General features: G+C 41.7%; 1 protein-coding gene across 2 annotated transcripts in view; it reads left to right on the top strand.

Annotated features, from left to right (window-relative positions):
* Positions 1-19,857, top strand: part of baz1a (bromodomain adjacent to zinc finger domain, 1A) — a 42,354-nt gene extending 22,497 nt beyond the window's left edge. The window contains exons 14-30 of one of the 2 annotated variants that reach the window (XM_021307134.2): positions 7,323-7,430; positions 7,879-7,958; positions 8,220-8,332; positions 8,433-8,668; positions 8,758-8,990; positions 9,095-9,213; positions 9,298-9,452; positions 9,544-9,692; positions 10,704-10,775; positions 12,324-12,409; positions 12,507-12,671; positions 12,797-13,020; positions 13,097-13,216; positions 13,307-13,485; positions 15,053-15,240; positions 16,149-16,236; positions 17,420-19,857. In XM_021307134.2, coding sequence (XP_021162809.2) covers positions 7,323-7,430; positions 7,879-7,958; positions 8,220-8,332; positions 8,433-8,668; positions 8,758-8,990; positions 9,095-9,213; positions 9,298-9,452; positions 9,544-9,692; positions 10,704-10,775; positions 12,324-12,409; positions 12,507-12,671; positions 12,797-13,020; positions 13,097-13,216; positions 13,307-13,485; positions 15,053-15,240; positions 16,149-16,236; positions 17,420-17,595 — 2,491 coding nt within the window. In that variant the 3' untranslated portion in view covers positions 17,596-19,857. Of the gene's footprint in view, positions 1-7,322; positions 7,431-7,878; positions 7,959-8,219; positions 8,333-8,432; positions 8,669-8,757; positions 8,991-9,094; positions 9,214-9,297; positions 9,453-9,543; positions 9,693-10,703; positions 10,776-12,323; positions 12,410-12,506; positions 12,672-12,796; positions 13,021-13,096; positions 13,217-13,306; positions 13,486-15,049; positions 15,241-16,148; positions 16,237-17,419 lie in introns of both variants that reach the window. The other variant, XM_012879700.3, reaches the window with a different exon arrangement.
* The last annotated feature ends 4,438 nt before the right edge of the window (positions 19,858-24,295 follow it).

The following is a 24,295-nucleotide window of genomic DNA, read 5'->3' as shown; positions in this document are numbered from 1 at the left end:
GAGCTACTTGCATCAGTTTTTCTAGATTACGTCACAAGAACTTCTGAACCAAAAGCAGTATGGATTTGAAATTCAATGCAAGACCATCGTTTACCCTAGGAGCAGCCACACTGACAATTTTAGACACAAAAGCAGGATTTCAACAAATATGCACTAATTTGTCAAAATAATGACCAGGATATGTAGACGGTACCTTAAGACAACCATGTTAACAGTTTAGTGGCAGCAAAAGTGGATATAGGGGTGAGTTACCCTTTAATGCGTCTACACCTGTGGAAAAGACCCTCTCAGATGAGGTGTAAATGCTTGAACACAGCGCTACTTCTCAGCTAAAGTTTATAACATTAGCAATGTATCCTTCTTCATCACCACCATAGGGTGGCGCTGTCCTCAGTAGGAGTAGAAGGAAGTCCTCTACACAGGGTTTCCCCGCGGTAGTAAATGTAATGAGCTCAAATTAAGGCCAGAAAAAGGTAACAAACAGAACCTGACTTGGTAGTACATTTTTCATCACCCCACAATAGGGCTGGACGATATAGAAAAAAAGCTTATCGATTTAAAAAAAAAAAATGCATATTGATCAATATCAATAATTATTGATAATATTTAAAACCATATTTTATGTGAAACTCTGCCTGGACATTTTATGATATTGCTAAATGATTTAATTGTAATAAAGAACACAAACACAGAATTCCAATTAAATCTTTATTTAACCAACTTTAACCATAACAGAATTTTTTTAAAGAAAAATAACTTAAGAGACCTGAGTTATGTTATTAAATACTGACAAAGAATAAACTAAAGTGACCAGAAAAGTGACCAAAATAAATATAACAAATAGATTAATAGAATAGCCTATTTAGGTGGTAATAGTACACTAGTTACTCCTCAGGTTTCATAATTGAGAGGCTGACGCAGGGCTGAGGTCCGAGGTTGTGGCGTGGGAAGACGCAGCTTGGAGCTCATTTTGCACTGATTCTCTGCACTTGTCACACAATTTAGGGAGCGCTGTTAGAGAAAAACTTGCTGCCCGGAACTTTATATCGCTGATCAAGAGCGGTGAGTAGTTGTTTGAAGACAGGTTTTTTCAGCTGCAGAGAACAGCAGCATATCCATCACTATGAAGCACGTTACTGCATGCGTTATGTCCTTATGCCGCTTGGACGCTTTGTCATTTTATTACAAAGAAGGGAGCCCAGTTTAGCTTCTATACCTGCTTTGTTTTAGAAGAACTTCCAGAAGATTCCTAAGAAGATGACACGGTGTCGCGCGGGGCTAAAACAGCTCGCGCTGCTGCGGGTGTGAGCGGCTTACGTGATGAAACAAGTTTGGTGCATTACCAGACTTTGTTTTTACCGGTTCCTTGCAAGTTTTACAAATCACTGGTTTATTTCTGTCAGACTGGCGAACTAGTAAAACCCTGTTTTGGGACCGTTTCCTCCGCCGCTCCTTGCTGCGACATATTCACATGCTCTGTGTTGTGGTTTGAGAGGGCGGCGCTTTGTGACGGCGTGCCTGGGTCCGTGATTACGATTGGTTGAGAGGAAGTAGTGACTGTAGCATCAATGAATATGATAGGCTGAAAGGAAGGAAGGAAAACTGTTTCTATATCGAACTTTTATCGACCATTTTTTTCCCCAGACGTCTATCGATCGATATATATTATTGAATTATCGTCCAGCTCTACCCCACAATATATTTTCTGTTGATACTTTTTGTTTTAAGTTCATTTAACTAAAATCGGTATAAAACTTTCCAACTACGACAGGACCTGCGCAAACGTTGTTAGACTTGATTGGTTCCACCATCCGATCTGCTGCGCGCATGCATGGAACCACTTAATATGTTGAGACTAGCGAGTCATTTCACACCTCACCACGCAAAATACAATGCATATCTCAATCATTAGGCCAAATTCATGTAATTTCTACCTCCATCACATATACCATACAGCCCTACTTCAACTGAGTGGGAAAAAGGTTTGTCGTGGAGGAAAGATGGGCCTTCATCATACATGGGTCAGTGCTGTGAATCCACTGCTCTCCCCAAAAAAGGCTGCTTCTTGATTTAGTGTTGGTTGTAAAAAACTAATGTAGAGGAATTAAAAAATGTAGTAAATTCAACTCTGGGATTCCTGTATGAACACTGCTACAGTTGGGCTTTTTGTTCCACTCTCTGCTACAGAGACAGGGCGCTGATGCTGATGCGGCTGCTGCTCAGACAAAAACTCACCATCTCCCTCATCAGAAAGGTCTTCTGCAGCTGTGTTGTTTTAGTTATTTTTTAGCTGCTTAATGGGTGCCATCTTAAATCACACACATAACTACAGATTTTGTTCCACAAGGTTCAATTGGAAAATAAACAAAGTAATGAACCATGCTGCATATCATCCTTTACCATAAAGAATAAGACTCAAATAGTCGTCGTCTTCTTCCTTTCCGGCTTGCCTCGTGTCTCTCTCAGTTCTGACATCTTAAAAAACCATCAGTATGAAAAGAAAACTGAGCAACAAGAACAGAATTCACTACAAAAATCTGCTGCAATCAAAGCAGTTTTCTTAAGTCCCTCTTCTGTTGCTGCCTGTGTGTAACGTTACAGTGAGCTAATGGCCTTGGGTAAAGGGTACCCATCCATCAGCTGATGGTTACTGTTATGACATGCTTCAGGTCTCATCAGGTTGCTCTTTCTAACGCATACCAAACACATCAAATGGCTTGTTAAACTGTCTCTACTTGGGGGTGGGATTTTGAGTTGAGTCTTTTTCTCCCTACATAGATTGTGCAATGGGAATAAATGAAACACAGCAAAAGTGTACGAACCTTTCACCACTATTCTCTTCATGGTGAGGGGGGGGGGGTAATCTAACCATACCTTAGTCTGCTTCTGCCTCAATGCCATCTTGAATATGTTCTGAACCAAAATACGGAGCGTGTATATGACGTCATCATGCAAATGCTTCCCGCGTTAGTGCGCCTAGTGAGTGGGATCATTTGGCAGACAGCTGAACAATTCAGAAACCAGTTCTCCCCATCCCATCCCTAATTGTGTTGTTTTGTTTTTTGTTTTTGGGGAGAAAAGTAAAAGCAAGGTGGTTAGTTTTGAAAGTGCACTATACTTATTTTTAGGGCTGGGCAAGTTAACGCGTTAATTTCGCGTTAATTCATTAGACTATTAACGGCGATATTTATTTTATCGCGCATTAACGCATGTTGCTCACATGCTTCAGTCAGTGTCAGTCAGCAGGCACACGGCAGCACTATCCCGCTCCCCCTCCCCTCTCGTACATGGCTCAGCGGCGCCAGCCAATCAGCACGCAGGCTCAGCCTGGCCCGCGCACTCAGCTCTTACACAAACTTAACAAAGAAACAGCTGAGAGAGACCGCAGCAGCGAAAAAACATGAACAGGGGAAGTAGCACCGTTTGGCTTTATTTTAATACCGTAAATGAAATCAAGCTGTATGTTTTGTAAAAAGCCGGTTCATTTCAGTGGAAACACAACAAATTTATCTAAGCACGTGAAAAAACATGAAAACGTCGAGCCCCAGAAACGGAGAGAGGAGACGAAACTTCTCTTACTGCCCGACAGACCCACAGACGTCTCTGACTGAGGCGTTTCAGTCCTCCAGGGAACATCCAGGTAGATCAGTGGATGGATGTATGGATGGATGGATGTTACTGGAGCCCACACATAACATGTAATTAAGACCTTGAAAGAACCCAGTACATATATTAAAAAGTGTTATTTAAGATAAGATAACATTAGCTAATCCTTTTTTTTATCCCACGACGGGGAAATTTATAGGATTAAAGCAACAGGCAGGTGCACACAACACAGATAAAATTACATAAGGATTGAAATATATAAGAGGTGGATTAGCAAAAAAACACTGAACATAACATTATTATTATTATTATTATTATTATTATTATTATTATTAAATTGTAATAATAAAATAAAAACCACAAAACCCAAAAGGTCAACAGTTTCATGATACATCAAGCTTAGGGACTGGCTAATATACAGCAGGTCAAAAAAGGCCATATTTTGGCTGCAGTGCTTGCTGTTCTCTTATGAAGAAAAGATCAACTAGTGCACTAAATTCAATAGATGGGTTGAAAATATCCAGTATAAAATAAGTGCTACAAATGTTACAACACTTTTGTTCATATGGCAGCAGAACATTAAAATAAAAGTGCTCTTTACACTACTTTTGAATTCATTCTTGGAGTTTGTAAATACAATGCGATTAATCGCGATTAATCGCGATTAATCAGGGCGATTAATCGCGATTAAATATTTTAATCGTTGCCCAGCCCTACTTATTTTATTCCACAACAGTGCGGCCGACTACTCAGGCCATTGCTGCGGGAAGTGGGGGTGCTGCAGCACCCCCTAGTGGCTAGAGGGAGATTAAAAAAATACTTTGCACAATTTCTAAGTTTCTTATCAATATTTTGGGAAATGATTTTGGCTTTTTTATTTTACTATTACATGTATTTGGATTTTAATTTAAGTATTTTAAGGTCTAATCAACACAACTTCATGGAAGTTACGTTGTCATGGCAACGTCAAGCAAGCTAGTGGTCGCCTAGTAAATGGGTATCCTGCTCATGGCAGCAGACTAGTAATAGGCCGTGGGCCGTGTAGGATGACTTTTCGTATGAACTGTCAGGGGGCAACTTTCTTGCACTTGGATCAGTTGCTAAATATAGCAGTGATCTCAAAACACCAATGTTCCCACGTTTTCACTTGCACATTAATAAGTTATAGCCAATAGAAAATATAAACTGTTGCACTCCGGTCCAAGAGGTCACATGATTTGAGTTTTTCTGCTCAGCCAATCCATCCATCCATTTTCTGACCCGCTTAATCCCTGATGGGGTTGCTGGTGCCAATCTCCCGGCGAGAGGCGGGGTACACCCTGGACAGGTTGCCAGTCTGTCGCAGGGCAACACAGAGACAGACAGGACAAACAACCATTCACGCACACACTCACACCTAAGGACAATTTAAAGAGACCAATTAACCTAACAGTCATGTTTTTGGACTGTGGGAGGAAGCCGGAGTGCCCGGAGAGAACCCACGCATGCACAGGGAGAACATGCAAACTCCATGCAGAAGGGCCCAGGGTTGGATTTGAACCCAGAACCTTCTTGCTGCAAGGCAGCAGTGCTTCCCACTGTGCAGCCCCTGCTCAGCTAATCATATCGGCATATTTTCAGCCATGCGAGTTCAACCAGTTCATCATGGCTGCGCCCGTAAGGTGAAGTATTGTGTAGTTTAATTAATAGCGCATATATTCACCTGAGAACTGATGATGTCTGTGTTACAGACACTGGTTGCGTGCACTAAAAATAAAGTATATGACAATAAAGTAGTGAATCTCAATCTATTTATTTTGATTTATTGTATTTTAAAAAGGCCTATAGGCTCATAGGTCTTTTGTCCAAAAACACCAAAAGAAAAAATTTCACAGCACCCCCTGTTCAAAATTACTTCCAGCGGCCCTGACTCAGGCTGTAAGCTGTTCATTGTGTGCATCAGAGAGACAGCCTGGGGGAAATGTTATTTCAATTAAATAACATTTTATTTATATCGCGCCAATTCCACGTCCCAAGAGCCAGCTTCTGCAGCCGAGGATCGGAACGCCAAGGTCCCCGCCCCCTACTGCCAGCCGTTATACAATGCACCCGACCCCTTTGGCCCCTCCGACAGGTGGTGAGCCCATTGGAAGGGAGACCCATGTTACCTCTTTGGGCTAAGCCCGGCCGGGCTCCATGGGTAAAAGCCCAGCCACCAGGCGCTCACCAACGTGCCCCACCTCCAGGCCTGGCTCCAGAGTGGGGCCCCGGTGACCCGTGTCCGGGCGAGGGAACACGACGTCCATTTATTGTATTCATCTTAAGGGGGTTTTGGGCTGCTCTTTGTCTGGTCCCTCACCTAGGACCTGTCTGCCTTGGGTGACCCTACTAGGAGCATAAAGCCCCAGGTCCGAGCCAGTTGAGGTGGCTCGGGCATCTGGTCAGGATGCCTCCTGGACGCCTCCCTGATGAGGTGTTCCGGGCACGTCCCACCGGGAGGAGGCCCAGAGGAAGACCCAGGACACGCTGGAGGGACTATGTCTCCCGGCTGGCCTGGGAACGCCTTGGGATTCCTCCTGAGGAGCTGGCCCAAGTGGCCGGGGAGAGGGACGTCTGGGCCTCCCTACTGAAGCTGCTACCCCCGTGACCCGACCCCGGATAAGCGGAAGAAGATGGATGGATGGATGGATGCCAATTCATGAAACAAGTCATCTCAAGAAATTTTCCAAAGTCAAATTGAATCAGATTGGGTCAGATTATAAATCCGTAAATCCGTACAAAGAAATGTAATCGCATTTGGCCTGGTACAGTAACATAACATGACTTAAAAGAGAAGTCCGGTCAAAATCAGAATTCAAACTGCTGAAAGTACTTTAAATATAAAATTATTACATACTGTTCAATAAATGATAAGCTTTTTTAATTGAGCGTAATTTTGATTTGAAGCCCCTTTTACAGGGGCCGCCATCTTGGTGAAGAACAGTACTGGCACCTCCCAGTTTGTGATGTCAGGTCGCGGGATCTGCTGTAGAGCAAGTCCCAATGCCCGCGTCCTCACTAAGACTAAGAAAGTAGAGCACATCACCCCAGTTCTAAAGTCCTTACACTGGCTCCCTGTATCTCAGAGAATAGACTTTAAAATACTTCTGTTAGTCTATAAATCACTGAATGGCTTAGCACCTAAATACATCACAGACTTGTTATCAGTGTATCAACCCTCCAGACCACTCAGGTCTTCTAGCTCAGGCCTACTTGGCATAACCAGAACCAGAACCAAACACATAGAAGCAGCATCTAGTTTTTATGATCCCAGAAGACTGTAAAAGTACCGAAGCCCTGAGTTCCTTTAAATCAATGGACATTTGTTTACAGTTGCCTTTAAATCTTAATATGGAAGTTTGAGTCCAAATTGTCTTGTACCATATCTGACCTGCTGCTACTGTTCCAATGCAATGTGCTTGTCTCTGTAAAGCTTTTCTTTACTCTGTATTTTTTTTTATACATTACTTTGAAAAGTGCTTTATAAATAAACTTATCTTACGTGCGTATTAGTCACCATCCTGGATCTGACCAATGTTCTGTGAGGATACAGAACTGTAAAGTTTGGCTTTGGGTTAAACCTTTTAAAAAAGTTGTGCGCTGTTGCCAAAGGCACATTGAGGTGTTTTTACTGATCATGTTAATGGAAATTCTGAGTTAAAATTTTCACCTGATGTTCTTTATATTTTTATTTTCAGGGCCCGTCTACGAAAAGAGGAGAAGCTGAGGGAGCAAGAGCTGAGAATGAGGGAGAAAGAAGAGAAACTGAAGGAGCAGGAAGTGACGGAAAGACTTCAAACTAATGGGTAAGGCAGGAAGACCATGTGACATCCTGAATGTCACATGGTCCATGTAACATTGCCTGTTGCTTCTGGATATAATCAGCATACCTTAGTTTTATATAAGTGTAACTTTAGCAGTCCCTTCTCTTTGTGTGTGTGTGTGTGTGTGTGTGTGTGTGTGTGTGTGTGTGTGTGTGTGTGTGTGTGTGTGTGTGTGTGTGTGTGTGTGTGTGTGTGTGTTTTTAAAACTGAAAATGTTGTCATAATGCGGCATTTCACGTTTTCCTCTTGCTGGTAATTGTTTTAAAATAAACACTGTTAATTGGTTTGGGGACTAGCACTGCATGGCAGTAAGATCATTGCTGTTATGACTAGGAATTGAGTCAGTTCAGGAGAAAGGCCTGTAGCATTAAAGCTGTAAACTGCATTTCTGTTGTGTGTATATAAGGTCCTGTGTTTGCTCTGTTCTTAGTGAGGCAGCTGCTGAGACTGAAGGAGAACACCACAATAAGAACGTTAAAGAAAACGCTTCATCCAGCACCTTGAAAAAAGGTAAAAGCGGATCTCCAGCAGCTCAATTCAAACAAAAACGTTTACTGTTTTCAGCTGTTGGTTCTGCATGAGTTTTTTTATACCTCAATAAACAGACTGCTTGTTTAATTTTAGTAATAGTATTTATTAAAAGATGTCTACAGCCTTTCTGCATAAAACAAAGTGAGGACAACAATTATAAAATGCTTAAAGCTGAAAAGGGAGCTGTGTGATTTTTCCCAGGATGATGTGTGTTCATTTTGTGGGCCTTGTGTTCTCCAGCTAAACAAAGCCAAAATGAAGAACCACAACAGCAGCAAACAAATTGTGATTCCAAACCCTCCGGCCTTGCTTTCAACCTGAGCGCAGAGGAGCTGGAAAAAGAGCAGGAGAAGGTCACATATCCACCTTTTTTAAGGAGAAATGACAAAAGTGGACGTGATGGAGGCTGTCGGTGTGCATAATCTGCTTACATGATTTGTATCTTCCCGGCAGGTTCGAGAGTTGCTGGAGCGAATTCAGAAGGCAGCAGCCTGCACCTGCCTGCTTCCTTTGGGAAAAGACCGGCTGTACCGACGATACTGGATCATCCCCTCAGCCTCTGCTTTGTTTGTGGAAGAGGACTTCTTTGGCATGACGGAGGACATGCTGAAGCCATGCCCAAAGCCTTCTGAAGAGGTTGCAACTAATGGGGAGGATAAAAGTGTTGAGACTGAACCAACCGGAGAAAAGTGGGTCTTCATCAGATCACTGAAAGCCTACAGCACACACAGAGCTTTCTAATAATGACTAAACCTTTTCTGCTTTTATAACCTGATAGTGCTGGTTTAAGGCCAGACCCCCTCGACGCACGCAGCGTGCCAGTGAACCGTCCCAACCAGTGGTCCTTCTACAGCTCGATAGAGGACGTGGATCAGCTGATCGAAGCTTTGAACCCTCGAGGTAACAGGGAAAGCTCTCTGAGGGAGGCATTGGTGCAGGAGAGGGACAAGCTCCAACAGCTGCTGGAGAGCTGTGACCACAACAAATACAGCCTTCTAACCACACAGACAGGTATTAAATGAGTCAGATATACCTGTCCTCACACCATGAGACTGGCTTTAAACATCAGGACTACTATCTCCTACACAACAATGGTTTTTCCTCTGTATGTCCAGATGAAGCGGAGCTGTCGCCTTGCTCTGCACCAGCTGATACCCTGATGGAGGGGAGACTAAGAGACCTGCTGCTGGACCTGGAGGACCGCATCTATCAGGGATCCCTGGGAACTCTGAAAGTAGGTTCAGCTGCTTACAGTGGCCAACGATATGTTGCGTCTGAGAGATGCTGCACTCAGCCGTTTCATTTTTCTGTTGTTAAGGTGATGGACAGACAGGTTTGGCGCTCTGCACTGGAAGCAGGAAACTACGAGCTTCTCGGATCTGATGGCAAAGAAAATGCTGTGATGAATGGACAGGTGGCGCCTATGGAGCTGGATTCTGGCCAGTTAAGAGCCAGAGATAGATGCAGTGAGAGGTAGTTTGGAAAGTCAGCCTGGCTTGTTGCCCTTTCTATGTATTGATATGATTCAGTTGACATGATTGGAAGTTTGTGTTTTTTCTATCAGGCTGCAGGAGCTAAAGTGTGAACCCTCCAGCTGTGGGGCCAGTGGCAGTGAGACTCCTCAGGTGATCAGCAGCTCTGTTCGAGTTCTGGCTCTGGCCCTCAGTCATATTGAGCAAGGCATTGAGAGACGCTTCCTCAAACCTCCCCTAGGTGAGTCTGCAAGCTCTGAAATGTCTGGTCTAGTGGTCATGTAATGTAACTGGAGATGCACTAATCAGAGAGTTTGTGACTGATGTCCTATCTGAAACTTTTTAAATTTCACATTTTGATTTCTCTTGGAAATTTTAATTAGCAATGTCCAAAATAAGTTTTCTGCTTTTTAGATTAATCAAAAGCTGAATTGCCTGGACATGAACTGTTAATGTTCTCTCCATTGAAAAATAATAATGCAGGGAAATCCTCCAGGTTTAGGGAATATCAGATATTCTGTAAGAAACATAATATTATAGGGCGTTTACTCCTTTATACGGCAGATTATTGACTTTCTCTGTTGTGGGTACCTTTAGAGTATAAAAGTGTGACATATTAAATTTTTTTACCATAACATCTATTGATATTTTAGAGGAAAAGCTCTGATCTATTGTGACATGCGTTTTATTGTCAAATCAATCATTTAATTTATTATAGCTACACAGAAGCCATTCCATGTTGCAAAGTCCTTGATTTATTTAGAGAAAGAGACTTCACATGAGAGGACAGTGTATAAAAGAGAGAGAGAGAAGTAATTGACTGCTACCTTTGCAGTTGTACAGAATTTAATCAATAATTTTAATAAAGATAACATGGCTATGTTGGTGATTGAATTGTATGTTACTTATTAGCGCAGTTAGCAGCTGTCTGTGTGTGTTCACCTCACATTGTAACTGTGTTCATCTCAACTGTAGGATTTCTAAAAGGTGGCCAACATTTCCTGATCCAACATGTTTTGGTCCTTTTAACCATATGAAACTGATACATTTTCATGTATCTGATGAATCCAAGAGCTTTTGTGGATACACTGAAGTTTCAGCACCTCTAAGTAGCTAGCCATAAACCTTTTCTGTTTTACAACTTCGACACTAAAGAGTGTTGTGGTTACAGGACCCGTATCAAACACTGTGATCAGCTGAACATGTTACTTTGTTTTCAGTGTTTGTGTATGACAAGCTTATAACTATGCAGGTGATGAAGACTCAAAAAAAGACCAGAAAATTAAGAAGAACAAGAAGAAAGACGACGACCAAGCATCTGATGGTATGACTTAAAAAAAATATTCTACAGCTCCATCTGAAAAACTTTGAATATCTGTAAAAAGTATTTTTTTGTCATTCACTATAAAAAGGGAAACTTGTATATTACTATACAGATTTATTACACAAGCCAAAATTCAGTGTCTCAGACAGTTTAAATGTTAGATCAATAAAAAAGGTGTCTCTTATCTTCCTCTGGACAATACTTAATAGATTCTCTCTGAGGTTCAGTTCTGGGGAGTTTCCTGGAAATCAAACAGTTACACCACGGTCAGAGAACCAGCTTTTGGTACTATCGGCAGTGTGGACCTGGACCAGTACAAAGTCCTGTTCTAAAGTGCTCCAAAATAAAACATTTTGGTAGATAGCTGTGTAACTATGGACGTCAGAAAACCCAGTGGGTCAACACCAAGCTATGGGACTTTGATTTCCAAATAAAATGCAGAATTTACTTTGATCTGGAAAAATAGTCTAGTTCCTTTTTTCCTAAGTCCAGGTAAGAGGCTTGTTCTACACTTTTTCCTTCCACTCAACTTTCTATAAATATGGTTAGATGCAGCCTCCTTGCAGAGGCTGTCGATCTCTGTCACAGTCAGCTGTCTCCTCATGACTGTGTTGCCTCTGACCCAGAGTAAGAGACGGCGTAAAGGCTTAGGACACCTTTACAGGTGTTTTTAGTCAATTATCGGATCAGCATGTGACACCATGAGGCTTATATATTGAACTTTTTGACAAAGACACTGAATTTTGGCTTTTCATAATCATCAAAGTTAGAAGACATGAAGGCTTGAAATATACCCCTCTGTTTAAGGAATCTAGATTTCAGAAACGAAAGTGAAACTCACAACCTCTATTGAGCATTTTCTTATGGATAAACCTTACATACACAAGTGTACTCTCACAAACCCCCACATTACAGATTTGCTTCTATACAGAAAAAACCCTATTATTACCTTCAGCTGTCACTTTATACATGCCGTATTAATACTGTATATTCTTCAGTGATGGTATGAAGGATGCTTGTTTGTACCTGTAATACGTTATTGTTTGGTTTTGCTGCTGTTTTTATATCTCTCTTTGCAGGTGTAGAAGCAGACTCAGAGCATGTTATCTTGCTCCCTCCCTTTCCTCTCTTTTTCTCTTTCCCCTTTTCTCCCTTTTAGCATTTTGTCTCATCTGTTTCTCTCCTCTTTTATCTTCCCATTTCAGTGTCCATTGAACAGGAAATATTCCCAGAATAAAATCAAATAAAGCTTCTAGCATGTATAAATCAAGCGGAGCACTACGGCTAAAGCAGTAAGGCTCCGCTTGTGAAAGTAAAATCTGTGGGGCTCTTTTTGGCATTAAGACAACAATTCTTCTTGACACATTGACAGACAGGACACAAAAAAAAAGAGTTACAAAAAATATTGAACTATTTCACAATATTGTATTTTTGTGATGCAGCTATAATCAGTGAAAACTGTTTGAGTTAACTCTCATGTGGATGGGATCTCAGGATCACAGGAGCCACTCTGATTAAAGGCCCATGTCCCTCCTCTTTCCTTTTTAGACGGTAGCAGTGATGGTGGTCGGGTCATTAAGACGGTGTTGGAGCGATGGAGGGAGTCGCTTCAGTCCTGTTCAAGCTTGTCTCAGGTCAGATTCTCTAACTTTTCTAAATGTCACAGATGACAATGTCTCAGCATCCAGAGTGTGTATTCACATGGTTGTATTTCATGTCGTATCTTTTCAGGTGTTTGTTCACCAGTCCAGTCTTGAACGGAGCATTCTCTGGTCCCGCTCAGTCCTCAATGCCCGCTGTCGCATCTGCAGACGCAAAGGAGACGCAGACAACATGCTGCTGTGTGATGGCTGTGACCGAGGACACCACACGCACTGTCTGAGGCCCCGACTCAAGGCAAGTCCCATTTAGTAACCGTTTACTTTAAAACCACCTGCCCTAAAGGCTGTCCTTTAACAGCAGCAAAGATATTTAGACCAGCCTTCATCAACTTGAGGGGAAATTCTCCCACTCTCCTTCAGCATGTTCCAGAGGGCGTCTGGTTCTGTCCGGACTGTCGACCCAAACAGAGATCCAGTCGCATTCCGTCCCGACAGCGCTCCTCTATGGATGAGGAGGAAGAAGGAGAGGAGGAGGAGGAGGAGCAAGAAGACGAGGAGGATGACGAAGAGGAGGAGTCGGAAGAGGGAGAGGAGTCTGAGGAGGAGGAAGAGGAAGAAGATGAGGAAGAAGAGGTAGCTGTGAGGTAAGTTTCGAGCTGTTCTTGTTTGTTCCATCTTTAGGATAATCAACCCAAAGTAGCACTTGTGTCCTCTCTACAGTGCCAAAAAGAGCCAGGCTGCACCCCCCAAAGGCAGAAGCCAACAAGTCACTCCCAAAGGTCAACAAGCTCCGCCCAAGAACGGCGCCTCTTCATCAGGAAGAAACTCTTCAGCCTCCAAGTGTGTGTTGTTTTTTTTTTGTTTTGTTTTTTTTAAACACTCCTGGTCTTTACCATTTTTCACAATGTTATCAACTGTCGCCAAACACAGAGGCTCAGGGAAGAAGACCTCCACATTGACATCCAAGACAAACATGACAACCAACGATAAATCTTCATCGCGCTCAGGGCGAAGTGCCAGCGCCCGTCTGAGTAATGAGATCCTGACCCCAAAGAGCACCGTGAAAACCTCACCTGGTCAGAGAGAAGTGAACAAGAGGCCCTCAGCAGGTAAACTGACTAATGACCTCATCTCATGCAAGATGTGGCATTATCAAGCTGTGCCAAGAAAGTTGAGGATTAAATCTGCCGAAATGTGACATCATACCATTATTACAGTCTTCAACCTGTTGACTGGAGTTTTGTCCAGCAGCACGAGCCAGAGACATGCTGTACTCCCCCTCCCTCACCTGTTTCTGCTTTGCATTTGTCACGCCTGCTCTTCCTTCTTTGCTTACAATAAAGACAAAGTCAACTGTTGGTGTGGAAAATAAAAAAGCACCACCCATCATGTTATTTAGGTCAACTCTGTTCTAAAGCTGCAGCTGGTAAGCTATAAGCAGCATGTCGCTGAATGGTGCCCCGAGCCGACAGCCCGACTTATCACCAGCTCATATCAGCGTTGCTCTGTAAAGAACAGAATGCCATTTGTACATCACTTTAAAAGAAAGAAAATTCTAGTTTCCACTGACTCTATTATGGCTGAAGTAGTATTTGTTTTTTTTTATATATTTGTAAGAAACTGGCAAATCATTGTTATGGGTAAATGAAATGGAGTGATTTTGTTTCCCCTTCAATTTAAGTGTTAAAATCAAAATAACTGAATTTTTTATCATTTTTATTTTTTTATTCATAAAATGACTAAATTTGAACCATCTGTACATGAGTTAACCATAAACCAGACTTGTTTTAGTGTTTTTAGTATTATTTTCTCCGTGCCATACACAGATTTGGCAATCAGTGTGGCACAATTGTAGTTATTGGTTTATGCCACTTCCTTCCCATCATTCTGCAGCTTTCAAACCCTTTGCATGAGTCAAGAAAGAAGTACTCTGGCTTTCTTTAGTCTGGGATTACATAAATAGTTTTCCTGGTCTTGATAAGTATGGAAAAACCTTTTTACTGTAGTTTTTTCCCCCTATCTTATTGTCTAAATCAGTGATTCGCTGCCAAAGAGACTGTTAATGTTTAGTACATACAAACTAGATGAAGACATGATGGCAAGTAAGTAAAAGTTTATTTATATAGCACCTTTCACAGACAAGAGAGGGTCACAAAGTGTGTTACAAAAAGTACACAATACAAATACAAAGAAAAATACACATAAAATGTACGATACAGATACAGTTACTAGTATAAAATGAAGTAGAAATTAGCATGGTGGTCATCCAACCCTCTCACTGCTGTAGATGGTAAGCTTGGAGAAATAAGGAAGTCTTAAGTTTGCTCTTAAAAGCATCAACAGTTAAGCAAACGTAACTGGAACGGTAGACAGGACGAACTTTTAAAGCACCAAATCATTCCTTTATACAGATAACTTCACAAAAGTGAGAACACCCCTCCCATTTTTGTAAATATTTTACAATAGCTTTTCATGGGACAACACTGAAGATATGACAGTTTGATGCAATGTAGTCATAGTCCAGCTTTTATATCCGGAAATGTATGAGGATCACAATAAGGAAATGTTTGAACAGGTTAAGAACATAAACTGAATTTAAAAAAAAAATCTTTGCAGCTAATCTTTAGAACTAGCCTGTTGACTGAAATTGTGTGTCCCCATTTCGTCCCAAAGAAGCTGCGCATCCCAAAGCATCAAAAGGTGTCCTCCCTGTCCTCCCGGCAACATCTTCGTCCTCCTCCAGGCGACGCTCCTCAGGGAGGAATCAGGGTCTGCACGAGCTGTCGGCCTGTGAGCGGCTGACGGTCGAGCTAGTCAGACACGAAGACAGCTGGCCCTTCATGAAGCTAGTGTCCAAGACTCAGGTACACAAACCTTTTACATAAATGATTTCACCGTATTTATTTCTTGATATGATTATAGCTTACAAAATGGGTAGAAATAATGAGGTTAAGCTAAAAAGGGTCAAGGAATGTGTTTGAAAAATACTAGTACTTAATCAGAAGTGCTGTTTGATGCGTAAGCACAGGCAGTAGCTCCCAACCTTCCCCTTTGCAACTTGAAGGTGCACAGAGGTTGACCCCCCACGTCCACCCCCCGCTGTCCAGGGACAACTCAGACATGGAGGAGAGTCAAGCTATGTCTAGCTGGCAGCTCTCGGTCTCAAACACCTGCTCTGGTTCTGTGCGTGCAGACAGTGAGCAAACATCCCTTGTCCCCAAATGACTTTTCTTTTTTTTTTTCTTCTTTTGGGATTTTTCACGGCTCTCGTGGGTCGCTTTTTATGAAAGTAGGCTGACAGGAAGGGGGATCTGCAATAGCCCCTTCCTGTCTGAAGGAAGGGGCTATTGCAGATTGTGGTTAAGAAGCACAATCTGCAATTGTACATGGAGTACATGGAACTTCCCAAAAACTCATACTAAGGGCAGAACCCAGATTTAAGGGCATTTCTTTTGGACTGTTGCATCTGCCAGGTTTGCTGTCCTTGAAGACCGCGGGTCGGAGTCAAACCCGGGTCGACTGCGTCGAGGACTAAGGCCTCGGTACATGGGTCGCGCTACCCGCTGCGCCTGGTTATACCACCGGGAATTAGCAGGGCAAATCTCCCCACCCGCTGCCTTCCACCTGCCTGGGATGGCACCCAACCCTGACTCCACTTCCTGCTGGGGCTTCCTGTGGCTTCTTCGGCCTGTGCCGGACTGAGCCCCAGGCGTGAACACAGCCCACGTACAGCTGTTGTGTTTTTCTAAGTTTCCTCCATGTTTGTTTGCAGGTTCCTGACTATTATGATATCATCACCAAGCCAATCGCTCTGAGCACCATCAGAGAGAAGGTCAACAACTGTGAATATCAGACAGCAGGTGAGAAAGGCGACTTTGGATCATTACGCCTAGCAGCTTTTTGACTTGGAGTGGATTCACAATTAAGCTCAGAGGCTTTAACATTTCTGTCTGTTTAGAAGAGTGGAAAGTTTGTAAATCCTTTAAGTTTCTTTTCTTTCTGGAAAATCTTAGTTAAATTCATTCTCGTGATTAAAAACCAGGTGATGTCACAGCTGTATATACGCAATGACAGCCTCTTTTGCTTTTTTCCCCACCTGCACGTTTAAGATTATCAACCACATTTTAATATCAGAAAAGGATAACCTGAGTAAATCCAAAAAGCAAGTTTCAAATTCTGATTTCAATTATTAAAGGGAAAAAACTATTTCGACCAACCTGGCCATATGTGGGAAAAGTAACCCTGTTGTTGTGGGATCTTCTCTGACCTCCTGGATGAGTCAACAGTGAGCTCTTGGAGCAATCTTTGTAGACCAGCCACTGGTCCATATTTTCTCCATGGGTTGGGAATGGTTCTGTGTGGTTCTCTGGAGTCCCACAGCTTTAGAAATCGCTTTATACACTTTCAAGACTGACAGATGTCAGTGACTATTTTTACCCCGCATATTCTTAAAATTACTTTTCAAAAATGTGGTTAATTACAGGTGATTCATATTCATTTAACTGACTGTAATAGGGTTAGGCTGATTTGGATAGGTTCGTGAGCATCATTGATACTGAGAAAAATCAGCTGGAGTCCAAACACAGCTGTCTAGCATTCGGCTACCTCAGAGTACCATGGGAGCCTTTACAGCAATACTCATACTCATGCTCATACTTTTCAGCTGGCCAACATTTCTGGAAATTCTGTTTTTGTATTGGTCTTAAGTAATATAAAAATTTTAATAAAAGCTACTGGATTTTGGGTTTTCATTAGTTGTCAATTATAATCATCAAATGTATCAAAGCGCTTTATAAATAACGTTATTATTATAAATAATAATTTGAAATATGTCAGTCTGTGTGTAATGAATGAATATAATATACAAATTTCACTTTTTGAATGAAATTACTGGAAAAAAAGTAACTTTTTCATGCTTATTCTAATGATATGACAGCACCTGTCTGCTAAGGGAACAGCAGCCATAAATGTAAATTCTCTGCTAAAGTTTTTGCATTATAATGAGAGATGGACAAAAAGCCGTATCCCTCTGTGTTTCTGCAGGGGAGTACATCTCAGATGTGGAGTTGATGTTCTCCAATTGTCTTCAGTATAATCCTCGTCAAACCAACGAGGCGAAGGCCGGCGTCCGTCTGCAGCAGTTTTTCCACTCTGAGCTCAGCCGGCTCGGCCTCCAAGAACGTTGCTCTGCTCCACCTGCCAAACGCTCCCGACAGTGACCTCGCCCCTCCACTCTACTGCTGGCTCCTGAGCCTACAACACCACTCACACAGAGTATTGATGTTGTTCTTTGGTGACCTTTGACCCTCGTTAACCGGTGGATGCAGACAGCAGGCTGTAAAAGGCTAGTTACAGATGGAAAAACAAAATGCAAAGAAGGTATTCAAAAACGACAAATTACAAGTTGTTGAGCAAATGTTCCACAACGGTGGAGTTGATCTTAGACTTGATCCCCAGTCCTGGCTCTGCAGTCCTCTAGTGCTCACAAAAGAGAGTGTTATTTTTGTTGCATCTGCTGTGATTTATTAACTTTATAAAAAAGCTGTGAGGTTCTTCCTGTGGCCTTCAGGTCTGCAGGGCATTTCTTTTGGACTGTCAGCAGGCGCGTTGAGAACACAGACATGGTGCTGTAGGACGGTAGAGTCAGTAGAGTCCCTGCTAATTTCCCCTTTGAAAGGCAAAAACCACTGAGGAACATTTGCACTGACAGTTGAACTTAAAACTCCAGTGAGGCTTTTTATGTTTGCTCAGGGACAAAAGTTAGTTCTAAAGGGAAACTTTTTTGTATCAATGTAGAGGATTTTCTCTGTTATTTTTCAACGCTCACATATAAAGCTGAAGTCTGCTGCCACGATGAAAATGATCAAATGTACATAGATGTGAACTGGCCTGATTGAACGGCCGTTGTTTGCAGCTGAAATTTCTTGGGCAGTTTTTCAGTTACTGTTCAAATCTGAATGGACACCCTTGCAACCACTAGAGAAGTTTTCATAAGGATGTAAACTTTTTAAAAATGCAAAGTCTGACAGTAGTTCTTTTGTCGTTTGTGTTCCTCTCCCGTTTCTCTGCCCCATGATCATTATCTTGGTTGGCTCTGCCCGTTTCCAAACGATCTGCTGACGGGCTCGATGTTCTGAGTGGGAACATTATGCTCACTTCAGCTAAAATGGAAGTATGTCAAACAAATTGAATCTGTTAACCTAAACTAGAAACCATTTTATAAATATACAGAACCCGTTTGTGGTTTATAGAGTATTTTTTTCCTACTTTAATCAAGGGTTTTATTTTGGCAGCAATGTAGCATTTTCAAGTGTACATAAGGGAAATTAAAGTGAAAGCCATACATTATGATCAGATCCTAAATATTTGTGTTCCTTTTAAATGTATTATTATAGTCATTAAAGGTTTTCTTTAAACTTCATATGTTTTAAAGACATTTAGTTTTTTCAAACATTTTGATTTGGATGTTAGACTAACTGTGTTGCATTACCATGCAGATCCTTCTAAATATTCAGCTTCAAAGCTTTCCCCCCTCGGACATTGAAAAAAAGTTAAATATGATTATATCAACCATAAACAGCTACGGTTGTTTAGCTACATGTGAAGAAACCCTAGATCTGGGGGAAATGTTCTATTCGGTCAAATTATTGCCTTTTTGTTATATATAAGTTCCTAGTAAGGTTTTTGAGGCAATAGCCTTTCCCCCCAGACGAGATGTTGATATAAAAACAAACATATGGTGAAGTTAATAAGAACAGATAAATGGCAGTTATTTAAAAAAAAAAGTCAATTTATTTGGAGGATAATCTCTGCTCTACTGAGCCGTGGGGCAGGGACTGAACTGACTCCTGTGGTCTCAGGCTTTCAGACAGAACCGCGATGTTTAGCAGAATCAAGCCCTCCCATCATTTTGGTTCTTAGTCTTCTGTAATACAGTATTCATTACTGAAGAAAAGCAGCTCTACTGATAACTTAAGTTTCTGCTGCTATATTGGCCTACAAACACGTCTGTTCCATCGTCACATACTTTAATTTGTTGTTTTTCACATTCCTTTCTGAAAAATGACTTGAGGGTAAAGTTAGATGTCTCCTGCTGACAAAAAAAGCAAGTTCATTCTGAAATGGTGAATTGTTCCTTGAAGACTTAGTTGCCTCAGCCGTAGTGGGATTGTAGTTCTAGTGTTGTTGTTTTTTTTTGACTACTGCACCACTTTCTGTCTTTGATGTTTTTGTACACTGTTCTGCTACATTCCTGCTCGCTAATGCTGATCGTGGTGTGTTTGCTGGATGAATGTCAGCTGTAGACACTACACTGGAGCTGCTGCAACCCCCCCCCCCCCCCCCCCCCCCCCCCCCCTCCTACGCTCTGTATTTATTTAGTTGAAGCATTCATTTCACTGTCCTTATTTATGACTGCTATTTCCCCTCAACTTCTAATGTTCTAATGTAAAAAATAAAGTGAGTTTTTACTGAAACTGCTACTCTGTTTCAAGTGTTTCTTCTTTCATTCTTCTGGTCAATGTGCAGATTTCTGACTTTGCATGGGCAGGTAGGAGAGCCCTCTAGTATCCAGCCATCAGACTTTTCAGGCGGAAGATGACTTTGGTGTCCCACAGATGGACGGGTTTGGTCTGAAATGTGGGAATCAACCACAGAACAAAGTTGAAAGATCTTGAGAAGACCCAGCTTAAGTTGGTCAGGGTGCGGCAATATTCACAATGAAAGGAGTGGTGCTGACATGGGCCTAAAGGCCACTAGAGGGGGAGAAGATGTTATTTCAAGAGCAACGGTAGATTTCAGATTTCCAAATGCATAAAGAAACAAATGCCTTCATTTTCAGAGGCATGTGCTGTGATCTGATGAATAGGGGCTAAAACGTTGGCCTTAAATTACTATTGTTACATTTGGAGGAAAAACAAAAGCTTGCAGGGCTGAGAACATCCCAGCTGTAAAGCAGGGGGGTCGCAGCATCATGTTTTTTTTGGGTGTTTTCATGCAAGAGAGACTGGTGAGCTTTGCACAATACACTGCTCAAAAAACTGAAAGGAACCCTTTTCAATCAGAAAATAATATGAAATCAGTTAAACTTGTATTGATCTGATCAGTTCTGTAAGAGAGGGGAGTGTTAATGACATTAACAGGAGCTCTAAAGGGGCAAACAGTGGGACGACCCCAAAAACAGCAATGGTGTTGCAGCCGAAGGCTACACGGCATTTTTCTTTCATTTTACCTGCTTTTTGTGGATTTGACCAGGGTCAGTGAGATTACTGGTAGTATGAGGCGATACCTGGACCCTGCAGAGGTTGTACGAGCAGTCCAACCAGGATGTCACATTAGTACGCGCTATTGCCAGGTTTGCTGTCTCCCAACAGTAGAATCCAGGAGACGAGGAACCGGATGGATTCTGGCAGAGCTCAACAAGGTAACCTCCAGAAACCCACTGGTGAGAAAGTTTCTGACCCAACCATTAGAAATGGACTTCATGAGGATGGCCTGAGGACCTGCTGCCCTCTACCAGGCCTAGTCCTCACTACCTAGCACCATGGAGCTCCACTACCATTTACCAGAGAACACCAGAACCGGCAGGTTTGCTATCAGCTCCCTGTTTATTCATAGATGAGAGCAGATTCACTTTGAGCTCATGAGAAAGACGTGAAAGGTTCTGAAAAGGCTGAGGTGAACGTTCTGTTACCTGCGACATTGTTTAGCCAGATCAGGTTGATGGTGGGTCAGTGTTTCTCTGGGGAGGCATCTCCAGGGAGGTACACAGACCTGTGGAGGATTAATGATAGCTCCCTGACTGCTGTTAGGTTTCAGAAGGAAATCCTTAGAACCTGTTTTAGACCCTTCACAGGTGCAGTAGGTCCTGGGTTCCTCCTGGTGTAGGATGATGCCTGGCCTTATGTGGCAAGAATATGCAGGAAGCATTGACTGGCCTCCACGCTGCCATGATCTAAATCCAATAGAACAACTCTGGTACTTCAAGCTTTGGTTGATCCAACACCACCAGGTTGCACCTCAGATTGTCCAGGAACCCAGTGATGCTCCGGTCAGGTTCTGGGAGGAGATACCCTAAGACACCATGCATGATCCCAGAAGGAGCAAGCCCTGATGTGGCCAGGGATGCATTTAAGGATGTGGGGTGACAAACAGACCATCTTGAGTTGCTATAATGACTTTTCAGCAAATTGAAGCAGCCTGCAGCATTAGTTTTTCTGTTTCATTTTCTATGTGACTTCGGATAAACCCCTTTATAGGTTTTTTTTTTTCATGAAAGTATCTGGTTTGGGACGTAATTTCTTCATATACATATCTATCCATTTTCTCCTTGTGGGTTCGCGATGAGTGCTGATGCCCATCTCCATCTATCAATGGCGAGAGGCGGGGTACACCCTGGACAGGTTGGCAGTCTATCGCGGACCTGTCCAGGTATATATATATATATATATATATATATATATATATATATATATATATATATATATATATAGTTGATAGTTTTCATTTTTATCAAAAAGTGTGGCATCCAACATATAACCCATCTTATATAAGCATGGATATATGGCAGGGTTGTTTTCCAACAGAGATCCGAAGAGTTTTCAAAGTCCAATCCAATTTTTTTTATTGAGACCAAAGTGCTGTACAAAAAATGCAAATATAAACAGCATATAATTCAGTAATATTGATAAAAACAATATAGGAAAATAAACATAGAACACTGTGGTATGAAATTAACAAACAACATCCTCTTGAGTATTAAAAACCAAGGTAAAAAGTCTTTAAAAGAGATGTAGAAATGGTCAAAGAAGAAGCCTGCCTGATGTACAGCAAGCAAATTATTCCAGAGTTTGGGACCAGTTACAGAGAAAGCGCGGTCCCCTCTGAGCTTACACCTGGTTCTTGGCACCAACAAGAGTAAAAGGTCAGCTGACCTGAGAGAACAGGGCAGTAAGATCAGAGATGTAGGGTGGGGCATATTATTTTTGCAGTGTAGATGACATCATGCAGAAAGAACAGTATGTGGAAATATTCAAGCAGTATGTGAGGTACCAGAGCACAATATTATGAGATCCAAGATTTCTTTGTATACTAATTTTGATACAAACTAGTATATATGAAAAAATAGAACATTGTAAAAGTGCAATAGTTTTGCAAGTCATTTCAGAAAGTGGAAGTGTTATGTTTTTTTTTTAGATTTATTACACAATAAAATATTTCAAGCTTTTATTTCTAGTGATATTAATAATTATGGCTTACAGGTAAAGAAAACCCAAAATTCAGCATCTCAGTAAATTAGAATGTCACATTAGACCAATCAAAAAAGGAAGTTTTGAACTCAAATGTCATTTGGAAAGTTTGTCCATTTTATGCACTCAGTGCTTGGTTGGGCTCCTCTTGCATGAATTACTGCATCAGTGCATCATGGGATAGAGGAGATCAGCCTGTGGTTCTACTGAGGTGTTCAGGAAGTCCAGGTTGCTTTGATATCTGCTTTCAGATCATCTGCCTTGTTGGTTCTGATGTCTCTCATCTTCCTCTTACGACAGCCCAGAGATTTTCTTTGGGGTTCAAGTCAGGGGAGTTTGCTGGTCAGTCAGGAACAGGAACACCGTGGTCATTGGACCAGCTTTTGGTACCTTTGGCAGTGTGGGCAGGGGCCAAGTCCTGCTGGAAAATAAAATCAGCATCTCCATACTTGTCTGCAGAGGGAAGTATTAGAAGTGGCTCGACACAAGGAATGCTGCATTTGTAGCTCGTGTCTAGTATTTGTCATTGTATGGTGTCTCTTCTACCACACGTCTTCCTTCCACTCAATTTTCTGTTAATATGCGTGGATCCAGAACTCTGAACAACCAGCTTCTTCAGCAATAACCTTTTGTGGCGTCCCCTCCTTGTGAAGGATTGGACGACTGTCTTCTGGACATCTGTCCAGTCAGCAGTCTTCCCCATGATTGTGTCGCCTACTAAGCCAGAATGAGAGACCGTTTAAAGGCTTAAGACACCTTTGTAGGTGTATTAAGGTAATTATCTGATTAGGGTGTGACACCATGAGTTTCTAATAATGAACTTTTTCATAGTACTCTAGTTTTCTGAGACACTGAATTGTGGGTTGTTGTTATCTGCAGCCATAAATATCAAAATTACAAGAAATAAAGCCTTGGAATATATCAGTATATGTGTAATGATGCTATGTAACATGAGTTTCACCATTTGAGATAGCTGGCAAAGAAAGTTGCACTTTTGCACAATATTCACATTTTTTTATGTACTACTAGATGGCAAAAATTTAACCATTGAACAACAAGAGATCATCCTCTCCTTGTCCTTTAATCCACTCTGATTGGGGATATTGGCAGATCAGTCATTTTGTATCTGTTCATTCTAATTACATACAGCATACATGTGCTACTAGTTTCCACTATGCAAAGGCACTGCTTACAAGATTGAGTTTACCTACAACTCTACCGACTGTAGACACCTCCTGGAGAAAAAAGACAAAACATTTCAACATAGAAAAGCCCGTCCAGAGGACCTATCCAATTATTTTTTTTTTTTTTATCATACGTGTGCTACTTTGCACTATTTGTGAGTTAAATTAAATCAAAGGGTGGTGACTTATGCTTAGGTACATGGGCATAACTTCTACCTCTATTAAGGAAGCTGTAGTACATTTTTCCTCTTTTGATTAAAACCGGAATGAGCAAAACAAGTGGAAATTGGCATCAGCCCAGAAAAGCCTGATCAGTGCTGTAAAATTAGACCTTTACTGTAACTGAGGGGGAAAAAGTGATTTTTTTTTTTGTGAAGATGACCAGGAGAGATGGGTAGGGTTCCCTGAGTTGATATTTGGTTCTTAACTGACAAAAACTCTAGTAACTCATATCACTGTGAAGATTTGGGATGTGTTTTTGAAAATTT

Source organism: Fundulus heteroclitus, chromosome 19 (assembly GCF_011125445.2).
Source record: "Fundulus heteroclitus isolate FHET01 chromosome 19, MU-UCD_Fhet_4.1, whole genome shotgun sequence".
In the NCBI taxonomy this organism is placed as follows: domain Eukaryota; kingdom Metazoa; phylum Chordata; class Actinopteri; order Cyprinodontiformes; family Fundulidae; genus Fundulus; species Fundulus heteroclitus.
Note: the sequence above shows the minus strand (reverse complement) of the source record. Positions and strands in the feature narration are given on the sequence as shown.